The 12568-nt window shown below is 33.5% G+C and overlaps 1 protein-coding gene across 1 annotated transcript in view; it reads left to right on the top strand.

Moving 5' to 3' along the window:
- LOC144974979 (reelin-like) overlaps positions 1-12568 on the top strand; it is a 120605-nt gene that overhangs the window by 27764 nt on the left and 80273 nt on the right. The window contains exons 15-23 of the mRNA XM_078918559.1: positions 334-444; positions 781-887; positions 2827-2890; positions 5399-5632; positions 6195-6359; positions 6889-7128; positions 7925-8105; positions 10358-10476; positions 11622-11759. Coding sequence (XP_078774685.1) covers positions 334-444; positions 781-887; positions 2827-2890; positions 5399-5632; positions 6195-6359; positions 6889-7128; positions 7925-8105; positions 10358-10476; positions 11622-11759 — 1359 coding nt within the window. The remainder of the gene's footprint in view (positions 1-333; positions 445-780; positions 888-2826; positions 2891-5398; positions 5633-6194; positions 6360-6888; positions 7129-7924; positions 8106-10357; positions 10477-11621; positions 11760-12568) is intronic.

Below are 12568 nucleotides of genomic sequence, written 5' to 3'. Positions count from 1 at the left end.
GATCTCAAACTAAGTATTTCGATAGTGTGCTCTTGGAATCTACATCTGTTTCCTATTTGAATCAATTCAACTTTGTTTGACCTTTTCTTGGGTGCTTTAATTTTTTTACTGTCCCATGGTCTTCCTTTTCACTTGCGCTGATATGACCTTAATGTGTTGCAAGTGCCGTAATACCATTAAAAACCAAAAAAAAAAACATATATATTATATATATATATATATATATATATTTATATATATTATATATATTTATTATTTATTTCTTCATTTATTCGTTTATTTCTTTATCTATTTATTTGTTTGCTTAATTATTACTTGCAATTGTTGTTGCAGAGTAAGGTTTGAATATAGTTCAGACCATGGAGACAAATGGAATGTTCTCTACCCAACGAAGAATGCTTACAATTCCTTCAAAGCTGACTTTTCCAGAAAAGAAACGAAAGGGTGTGTCATTGTCTTTTTTTGTTGTTGTTATTATTATTATAAATAAATATATAATAATAATAATAATAATAATAATAAAAATAATAATAATAATAATAATAATAATAATAATAATAATAATATTTAATAATAATAATGATAATAATAATAATAATAATAATAATAATAATAATAATAATAATAATAATAATAATAATAATTTGTATCTAAAATATAGACCCATAGGAAGTTTCATTAGAATGGACAATTTAAAAATATAATTCAGCTCTTTGATTTTGCACGTAAAATTATTGTGGAATCTTACACCTGCAAACATACTGATTTTTCTTTATACAGGTGGAAACGTGTGACACTTCCAATCCCTTTTGTGGCCCAGGCTCCATTTGTAAGATTTCGAGTCATACAAGATGGATTTTCAAACAATGCTTGGGCTATAGACGATGGTAAGTTTTAAAAAAATAATTATTTTCTATTTGTGGCATATCTCATATCACTTGCTAGTAAGTCAAGCTCTGAAGAATGCATCTTTAGCTTATTGAATGAGACCTCAGACGTACATTTCTCACACCAAATACAAATATCAGCAACACACTGCTCAGTCTTCTTCTTCTTTGTGTTGACAAGCATTGCGCCAAGTTGTATGCACTCAGAAGAACCAGGAAATTGTTCACGACTTGGTGCTGTCACTATATCTTCTGGGAGATTGTTCTAATCCTTTGTATTTTGTGGGGAAAAGCGTTGATACCTATTTGTTGATGTCTGATCTGTTGATTGTATATGTCAAGGTATGGGTGGTACAAGTGCTATGCCTGAGTGTTGACAGTTGTGGATTGTTGTTTGCTCAAATTTTAAGTTGTCCACAATGATCTTTGTGGAGAACAGGCAGCCTGGATTGTTTTCGGCAACTGGCTAGTGTCGGCAAACCAAGTGATCTAATGGTGCTAATATAATGGAGTCTGAGTTAGTGTCATATTTATTGTTTATTTAGTGGATAACACATATTTATATATTTTAAGAGTGTTGATCCTATCGCCTGTGTACAGGTCCCAAACCAATCCTGTGTATATTAGGAGTGACCTTACAAGTGCTTTGTATGCGGCTAATTTCGTTGCTTTCTTGTTTGTTTTTATGATCCTTTTCAGGATGCCAAGGGTTATATTGGCTTTGTGATGTTCTGTATGTGCTGGTGCTATCTCATGTCTCTACTGAGTTTCATTCCAAGTATATTGTGTGGGTGACTGGTTCAACTTTTTGGCCATGGAGATAGTAGTTAGGTTGTTGAACGAATTGGCGTCTGGACATTCATGGGTACAACCCAGCACGTTCCTGGATTAAAGGAAATTGGTCATTTACTTTCCCACAAAGCCAATCTGTCTAGGTCTTCCTGGACGTCTAAAGAGGACGTTATTTGATGTGGCAAGCAGTATCGTTGGCAAATAGTCTGGAGCTGCATCCCAGGTCAAGTGGCAGATCATGAAGACTATCATGATTAACGATCCTGATTCAAAATCAATAAAGGTCGAGATTTTTCCATTCACTATAACCGACTGTTTTCTGCCCAGTAGAAAAGAATTAATCCATCTATTAATTTTCCCTCAAATGCCGTAATGGTGGAGTTTGATGCCAAGCAAGCTTGACTGCCTTTGAGAATGCCTTTGAAAAGTCTAAAACTATTAGGTGTTCTTGGTATCCAATGTCTATTATATAAGTGACTTGATCTATTAACAAAAGGGATCTAACTTTTATGTCATAGCACAAGGTTGAAAGGCTAGAGCTAAGCTGGTCGCTGGTTTGGATGTTCAAGTAAGTATAAAAGTTAATCGAATGAAAATTAAGGTCGTTTTGTTGGAAGGGCAAATAGGATACCTACAATTCTAAGTAGATCAACAAGTAATACTTTCATGTTATAAAGCATGACTCAATTTTTAAAATTTACACTTTAAAAAAAAATGATTTAAAAATTTTGTACCCCTCAATCGAATAACAATTTAAATTGCTTGAATACTCATTGACACTGAACTATAAGCAGATAAAGAACGATTCTTTTAACTTTGGTATCATTTATACTAAAATTGTATTTTGATAATAATAATATGTATATACACATACAGTTGCGTCTCTCTAATCCGGAACTCCACAATCCGGATGTCTCCATTATCCAGACAGCTTGCCTGGGGGAGAGATTTTTATTTCTTTATTTGTACACTTTAGAGACTGATTCCACTATCTGGATGTCTCTGTAATCCATTAAAAAAATTCTGGTAATGGAGGCGTTTGGATTGGAAAGACATGGCTGTATTTTGGTTGGACTGTTCATTTCTGGTCAGCAGGGATATATTTCAATGTTTTGTTTATCATCAAATTCTTTTCTCATTTCACTAGTTTTTGTTGGAAAATGCAAGGATTGGTGTAATGGTCATGGACAATGCACTGCGGAGGGTTGCAAGTAAGTGTTTTTTTTTAATTAAAAAAAATCTAGATGACTAAGATATATATATATATATATATATATATATATATATATATATATATATATATATATATATATATATATATAGTATGCTAAGATCAAAACTCCTATATAAACCAAAAATAAAAAATTATTTTCTACACTAAATTTGATATCGAAAGTTCGATACACATTGTCTAAAGATGAAAGTTGTACTCTTATAAGTTTCGATAATAAAAATCCTGCCCCATATTTTTCTCAAAACACTCAGTGTTGAACCGTGGCCTTTGTAAAGTTATGGCCTGACACTGACCAAAAAATGACATCAAAATGCCAGTCTTTTTGCCACAAAAGAAAACAAATCGTGAGTTGAATTCAATAGTTCAACCAATGAAATGACTTGTTTCCATGAGCTCTACTGATGACAACTCACTATGCGGTGCAAAAACCAAATAATGACGTCAAACTACCAGTCCTTTTGGATTTCAGTGTCAGGCTATAACATAACGATGGCTACAGTTGAACTCCTGTAGTCTTTTGGCTCTCCTGTAAAATTTAGAAATTGTCGGTTACAGGAGTTTTGATCTCAGCCATCAATATATATATATATATATATATATATATATATATATATATATATATATATATATATATATATATATATTATATATATATATATATATATATATATATTATATATATATATATATATAATATATTGATTTAGAATTTGTAATATATATTGCTATCCGTAAAATTTAGAATTGTCGGTTAACGGATTTGATTAGTATCAATATATATATATATATATATATTTATATATGTATATATAAAATAATATATATATATATATATATATATATATACATATATTAGTATCATTCACAAAGTATTTTTAATTATGTATAGTAATCTTAATGGTATTATCATATTATATCATATCTTTTAAATACAATACTGTCTACCACTCACTTTGCTCAATGCATGACAAATCAATGAATTGATAGAGCTTTGTCCCGTAGTAACTGATTTGTCTATCAGTCATCATTGACAACACGTTGCTGTCAATCAACTCAATGTCAGTCGTGTGTGCAAATCAATAGATTGTCATCTGTTGAACTTCAAAAAAAATGATAGACTCAATCTACTCCCATCACTTGATTAGATCATTGCCAACAAGGCTATTCTGTTCAATTATGGTATAGTAGTCTTTAATGGGATCTCACGCTCTCTTTTCATAGCTTATTGATTGTTCAGCTTCACTCCTTAATGCTTAATGACATTGCCTACTCGAGTTTACTCAAATTCACAACTCAACATCGACTCAGCAAGGAGAGTTGATTTCTTGCTATGATAGTTAGATTATGCCTGGGTCAATACTTATCCAGTTAGATTATCACATCGTATACTGTAATCAGCAAAGCTAGAACTGATGTGTTGATATGTAGATTATATATATATATATATATATATATATATATATATATATTATATATATATATATATATATATATATATATATATATATATATATCTTCATTTTGTTAATGTTCTAGTCTTTATTGAAGTAAAATCTTTTGACCTGCACTGTTTAAATTTTTCACAGACCACTAGTACAAACGGAAGTGAATATATGAATGTTTGCTATTTTATTTCTGGGTGATTTTACTACATTCCATATCCATACGAATTTTAAAAGCTTGTACAGTGATTAAAAAACTTTTCTTTGACTTGCATGCCAAACAAAAATCTTTAACACTTGCAATTTGGATTTAAAATATTCAGTAAATTTTAGAAATAATGTTTTGACTTTTTTTGTCACAAGGATTTTGATTTATTACTCAATATCAGTATGACTAGTATGATGTCCGAGAATCGAATCAGCTTTTACAGGTAACTGTAACTGAATTGAAAAGTAAAAATCTCAAGGAACATCAAATACTGAATAAGTTTAGCACTCCACTCCACCTCCTTTTTACATTTGGCCTTTGCATAGTTTTTCTTGTGAATATTTAGAATGCTGAGTACAATGATGAGGTTTACTCGATTTTTTCAGTGTTCAAGACATTTCTCCATGTAGTCCAATTGTTGGCAAACTTTAGAATTGTGGTGCTGCTTGTATTATCCAGGACAAACATTAATGAATGAATATTAAACCTTTTATTACAAATGGGTGGGGGGGGGGGTGAGGGGGGGGGGGGTGCTTAGACTAATGTTAAATGTAACATTGATGACAATAACTGGTGACAATGGAAGTTATTCAAATTCTATCTTCTGGTTGTTGAGAGTCTGCTTCTTCAAATCCTGTTGTGCAAAGACATTAATGGATTTGTTATGTTTTTATTTTACCCATTGTATTTCTATCTGAAGCCTTTAAAATATGACTCGTGTATCGAGAAGGTTTATATTGCAAAGTTTTAAACATTTTTAAAGTTGTTAGATATTAATAGGTCGAAATCATTTTTTTAAATTTATCCAATTCCATTCATTTTTATCCTTTGCAAGCTGCGATTTTGGATTTGAAGGTGACACTTGTGATATCCCCATTGTGCCATCACCATCGAATTTCCATGCATCATTTGAAGATGCAAATGCGGTAGGAAGCTCTCCAATGTTAGATGTGGTTGGTGCAGTGATTGGATATCATTGTGGAGTGCTGGCCTCAGGGAAGTCCTTGGTTTTTAACCTCGATGGAGCGAGGAGTATCACCACAGTTGAAATTGACACAACTCTAATCGGGTAATCCATTCAAGTTTATTATCATTTTAAAATATGATCTCAGGATTTTGTATAAGTAGTGTCATCAATTGGGATGAAAATCTTTTGAACATTTCTTTTACCCTTAAAGTGTCTGAAATTTTGAACAATGTTAATCTGTTTATTATATGATATGATGATGGCAGTGGATGGACACCCTCTTAGGACGGGAAAACATTTGCTGCCTGAGCCAGTAAGTTCTACATCCTTGCGAACTGGGATTTTTCTTGAGTGCTCTTAAGCTCCATCCGTTGTAAAACTTAAAAAAAAAACACAAATAAAGATTATGACAATGATGATGATTATGGTTATGATTTTTTTGGGGGTCCTATATTCGTAGGTTAGTAATGTATATACAGCAAGGTAATAGAAAGTTTGAGACAATGTTTTCATGACTTTTTTTTTGTTCATGTCTTTATTTAAAAATAAAAACAACTATATATTTATCGACTGAACTTGAACATTTATAGTCATTTGAAGTCTTTTGAATTGCTTTAGTAAAGCTTAAATTGTTTTTATAATGTTATAAATCAATCATTTTCAGTGCCATAAAATTTACACTGAGGATTGGAAGTCAGTCTGTGACATCAAATTGCCCCCCTCCGGAAAGTTCTGATGCACCAACAATTATTCTGGAGTCTTCTTGCAATGGAGGAATTGCGTGGTCTCGTCTTGAAACATTTTCAAATGAAAACTATAGGCAACCTGTGTAAGTACAAGAAATTGTTTCATTTGAAAAATAATTTTTGTTTTATTAATCTATTTATTTATTATCTTTATTTGACTATTTTCGTGATCTATCTTTTGAAGGCCATTTGTTTATTTTCAAATCGTTTTTTAAAGGTAGCCAATTTTCCACATATTTACGCAATTGAATATGTTATAAACCCTCAGTATATTTTCTAATCACCTGGTGCACGGTCAAAGGTAAGTACATAATTTCTTTTTACTGGAGTTCAGTGCTCAGACAAGGGTCGGTCAATGTATTTGCTTAAAAATTCAGTAAATTTTTGCCTCCTGAATTGACAAGCCTGTCTTTATCTTGATTCTTATTGTATTTCATCTTTTGATAATATAAAAATGTTGGGATAGTATAGCCATTAAACTTTTTACTGTATATTGAAGATATATTTTGACGGAGATTTGTTGATCTGAAAGTAATTAAATTAAATCCCGTGTTTGAAAATCAAAACAACCAGTAAAATAAATCATTATTGTTTGAATGTTTTACCTTTCAGGTCTCATTCTTTACCTCTTAAAGACACTTCTAAAGGAAAGATGTGTCAGTTTCGATGGAGACAGTTAGAAAAAGGAGAGAAAGATAAAAATGTATGGGCACTTGATGACGTCATTTTGGTGGAAACCGATTTGAACAGTCTGGCTTTGGAAATGATGGACATGCCAGATTTTGGTGATAGATTGACGTCTAACCTTGGAAAGTTAATAGACAGCTTTTGTGAACGGATGAGAAGCGCTGTGTAAGGGAATTTAATCTAGTTCTTATTCTCTGTTTTTATGCTCTTTCTTTCATCAGAAAAATTCATTTTCAAAAGTTTTATTCTTTTCGCTGGCTTTCATTTTGAATTTTCAATGATCACCTAAAACGTTACTATCAGGGAGTAAATGCAATACTATTTTTATCATTGAACATTTTATGGAAATCCATTTTATGAAGCATAGATGTAGTCTGTGCTGTGAATTACAAATCCTCTATTAAACTGAACTTTCACCCATCCTCCTACACACACCCCAAATGAATTCCTATTTTCGAACCCATGTATAATGGAAGCTTATCAGTTTGTTGGTGGATAGGAAAATCTACTTATTTCTTGACAATTTCACCTTCACAAAATCAAATTGATTTTACAATAATAACAAGAACAGCAACAACAGAATACATGACAACAAAGTAAATCATCGTTCCCATCACATCTTTATCATAGTCATTCCTACTAATTTCCTTCACCATTCTTTACTCTTATTTAATTCTATGCCGCATATTCATTCATTTGTAAATAAACAGGTCACATGTCGCCATGTACATAAAGTCATAAACAGTAATGTAGGCAAGCAACAATCTCACTGAGGTTTAAACAATGAAGGTGTAGTTTTAAAAAATTGATGTCATTGTTTGATGTTGTGGCTGAATGATTTCCTTCCATATATTGTTGGAAGAATCGTCCTCATGGAGATAGATATATAATTATGTTGTTCGACGTCACTTCAAAATGGATGTTTTTACCTGTCTTGTTCTCGTTTTTTTTATGTAAAAAGGTTCTCATCCCCTGAAAAGAATGGAGAGGCTCGCTCATTGATGACAAGTGCCATGAAAGTTGGATCAGGCTACAATGCCCAGTTTGATTTGGTGATGGGATGTGGTCTGCCGTATCATACTGGAATAGACAATCAGATTTATTTTCACTATTCATCCGACCACGGTATCTCTTGGCATTTGGTAAAAATTAAAGTGGTTATTCTCAACAACTTTCTTCTGTGTTTGATATTTTAGAATTAAATTAAAAGTAAAGATAAATGGAGGTGGGGGGGGGGGTGAAGTGGCCCGAGCGGTCAAGGCATTGCCCTGTGAAGGTCTAGGGTTTGAGCCCCGCTTCAGGCACTTTGTTATTTTTCCTTGGGCAAGATTATAAACCCCCAATTTGCTCACTTTGGAAAACATGGGTGATTCCTGTTTACACCAGACATCCTGTTTGATGGATTATCTATATTCCTTCATGGGCATGTTTAGGCAACGGGATATAATGGTTCCGTTGCAAAAGGGAATAATTTTTTAAAAAAAAGACAAATGATCATTTAAATTTATACAGGATCCAAATCAGATCTGAATTGGAATCTTTAACGTGCCCAAAAATGTAAAATCAATATCAATATCAGCTAAAAGCTCCAGATAAAATACTATGATTAAAACATATAAAAATTATTAGTAAGATATTTCTTTGAAGTTTACTCTTTACCCTTTCAAATACGAAAGATAAAACACTTAATTACTGAAACGAATTGCTAAAATAATTCTTTCATTCAATATCATTTCATTTCAAATGCCTTTGCGACAGCAGTGGCTCATAAGTAGGGTGTCTTGTCTTGTTAGAAAGTTAAGCAATGTTGAGCATGGTCAGTGACTGAATGGTGGATAATTATAGTAAAATTCTGGCACTAAAATTTAATCTCTGGAAAAGGTACTTTACACACATTACACATCTTGACTCAGGTGTAAACAAGTACCTCACCATAAACAGAGATGTTTGTTGTAATAGAACTAATACAAAAGTGTATGAAGTGTAAATTTGGTTCTTTATAGGCCTTCCGGTGGAATAAGGTAAGAATTGTGAAGTGCATTAAGCCTTGGGAAACCGTGGAAATGCATTACATAAATGTGCATAATTAAAATCAGTTGTTATTTATTCATTTCCTTGCTGTTTACCATCTCCCTCATGTTTTCTTAGCATTTTGAATGTTATACCGTCACACCCAATAATTTTTCTGTCTTTTAATGATTTTATTGCCAATTCAATCTCTTCACAAAGGGTCATTATATGAGTGAGTTGCTCTGTGCTTGTTGTAATTGATGGTTATGTTTTCACCCACATCACCCATTTGATAAAAAGTGTGTAGACGTTTTTAAAATGTGATTATACATATGATTCATGACTTTTCATTTATCTTTTAATCTACGACGATTTTTTAACAACAAGATATGAAGTGAATAGAAAAGTGCCAGAAGACAGAGAATAAAAATTTTTCGCGGCGGTGGTGGGGTTCGAACCTGCGACCTTATTGGTACGACAACTCCGCCTGGCAGGTGAGAGCGTGGCTCTACCGTGTGAGCTATCCACGAACACAAAAATATTCGTTTCAAACCCAAAGTCATTACTAGATCCCTCTCTCACCCACTTCTTGAGACCGCCGATTCGTTCGTACACCACCATCGCGAATAATTTTGACCAGCAGTTAAGCTTAATAGCCAATATTCTCAACACAAACATATAACATAGAAACGATTGAGACATTGAGTATGCTCCGGTGTATGGGGTGAATTTTTAATTCAGAAAAGTGAGTGGAGCAGGCACTTATGTTGGTAACAACAAGATATGAAGTGAATAGAAAAGTGCCAGAAGACAGAGAATAAAAATTTTTATTCTCTGTCTTCTGGCACTTTTCTATTCACTTCATATCTTGTCGACGATTTTTTAAAGATTTGTCTACTTTAGATTTTGACTTTCATTGGCCACTTTGAGTCTTTGATGTACCATTACAATTTTTTTGCTTTCTTTTTTTGACTCAAGATAATATATTGAATATTAATTTTTCTAAGAGGAGTGACTTTGTCCTGCCTATACGGACAAAAACTGAGGCCAGAGATGGCAAAACTCTGGTTTCAACTAATAAAATTCTGGTCTGGTGAAAAAAAAAATCAGGTTATGATATATTCTTCTTGGACCTGATTCTGCTCTCTGTTTGATCTAATCCCAATTGTTTCACCTTTTCTTTGGCGCTCAATAAGTAACTCTAAATTTTTTTGACTATCCCATTTCATCTTTTTTATTAGTGTGGAAATGATCTCAAGTGTCACAAATGTTGTTAATTCCTTTAAGGCAAACAGAACGAATAAAATTAAGAAGATGTATCGAAGCATTATGCTTCAATTCTCTACTCAACCTGGCTCATTTGAAGCTTTCTTTTTAATTCCAGGTGAAGCCTGTATGTCTCCTACCTCAAGTTTGTAAAGAGTATTCAGTAGGAAGTATTTACCACCATACCAGTTATAGACAATGGACGACTGTAACAATCAGATTGCCTGAGGAGATTTGGTAAGGAAATAACCAAGTTATGTCTGACTTATTTCTTCGACTCTTTCGCTAAGGATGAAACTTTTTATGGTCTTCCTCTTCATATATAGGGTAGCTAATGCCACCATGCTAGTGACAAGCGCTGTGCCATGTTGTATGTGCTCAGAACGGCCAGGAATTGTTTATGACCTGTCCTGTTTCTTCTGGCAGATTATTCCATTCCTTGGTGGTTTGTGGAAAAAGGCTCTGATGCCTATATATTTTTTGATCTGTTAATTGTGTATGTTAAGTAGTGGGTGATACAAGTATTATGCATGCATGTTGACATTTGTGGATTCTTGTTTGTTAAAATTTTAATTTGTACATGATATTTGTAGAGGATAGACAGTCTGGAATGTTTTCGGTGACTGGTCAGTGTTGGCAAACAAGTCATCCAATGGTTCAGTCCAAGCCAGTATTTGGGGACTCCGCTCAATTGGGACAGCCACTTTAATGGGACGATTCCTTGGGAATGGATTTTTTCTATATGAAAAACATACCCTTTCCAACCGTTTTATTGGGACAGCCCGCCCATTAATGGGGACAAAATTTGACATTGACCATCCCCATAAGAGAACTTTTTTGTTGTCTTCAATCATTTAAGACAATAGTTCATAAAATGTAGATTAGTCTAACGGATAATGAGTGATGGTTCTGTTAGCTCAAGGCTGTCACAACCAATAGGTTTTTTTTTTTTGTCAATGAGACGAGTGGGTAGACAATGCATTCTTAATCCGTTACTTACTTATGCAACCATTATGGGTGGCATTTCGTTAATTGTTATGCGCACTTTGATTTGTCTCCCATCGTTAAAGATAGATTTAGGTGTCTTTTATTCTTCATTAAGAATCGAATTTTCACTCAATTTCATGGCTACCACTTAATTGGAACGATTTGTCAGGAACTGAGCCATCCTAATAAACTGGCTTGGACTGTACTAATTTTGTTGTCTTATAAATCGTGAATTTTATAACACACGATTTAAGAATTGAAACTATGACCCAATCATCATCATCATCATCATCATCATCATCATCATCATCATCATCATCATCATCATCATCATCAACTTTACCACAAGCATCATCATATTAACAGTGAATTACATGTATGAGTGTGTTTGATAGGGGTCAAGAGACAAGATTCCGATGGAGTCAGCCAGAATGGGCCGATACTGATGTGTGGGCCATCAGTAGAATCAACATTGGACCAGCTTGTCCTCATCTGTGTTATGGCCAAGGGTCTTGTCATGATGGTGTATGCAGGTAATGTGCTTCTATGCTCTTCTACAGTCTCAATCACATGATCATCGAATGGAATATAGCTTTTTATTCATTGATAGAGCAAATAATTTATTTGCTCACTGAGTAATAATAATACTAATAATAATGCTGAAAACTTATATAGCGCTATAACTCAGAGACACCAGACTCTAAGCCTGTAAATTACAAATGACTTTGGCTAAAACTTACTCATTCACAGACACAAGCACACACACATGCACACAAACTTACACACAACACAACACAAACCAGACACCTATCTTGCTTCTCATATCATCTACTAAAATCGAAACAAATATGTTTTAAGCGAGCATTTCAAAATAGACAAAGATTGTTTTTCACAAATGCTCAGTGGTAAGGTGTTCCAAACAGAGGGTCTGAAATGAGAAAGGCATCTCATTCCAGCATTTTGCGTTTTTGAGAGACAACTAGTTTGATGGAATCACTGGCCGAATGTAAGTGGCAGGTTTTTGAATATCTTTCAATTAGTTCCGAAACGTAGGAAGGGGCAGTACTTTCAAGAAAACGATACACTAAAAGACAAGCTTTGAATTTAATCCTTTTCTCAACAGGCAGTCAATACAGGTCATGAAGCAGAGGTCTGGCAGAATTGCACCTACGGTTCATGAATACTAGTCTGGCAGCGCTGTTTTAGACAATCTGAAGACGTCTCAGATTATATTGCGAAATGCCAAACAACAAAGCATTACAAGAATCCAATTTTGATAGTACGAGGGACACAACCAGGTGTTTGGTCACATCCTCAGATATGAACCATCTTAAGGAAGCAA

Source organism: Berghia stephanieae, chromosome 6 (genome assembly GCF_034508935.2).
Source record: "Berghia stephanieae isolate SIO BIC M18660-M18661 chromosome 6, UCSD_Bste_1.3, whole genome shotgun sequence".
Classification (NCBI taxonomy): Eukaryota; Metazoa; Mollusca; class Gastropoda; order Nudibranchia; family Aeolidiidae; genus Berghia; species Berghia stephanieae.
This window is presented reverse-complemented; position numbering and strand designations above follow the sequence as displayed.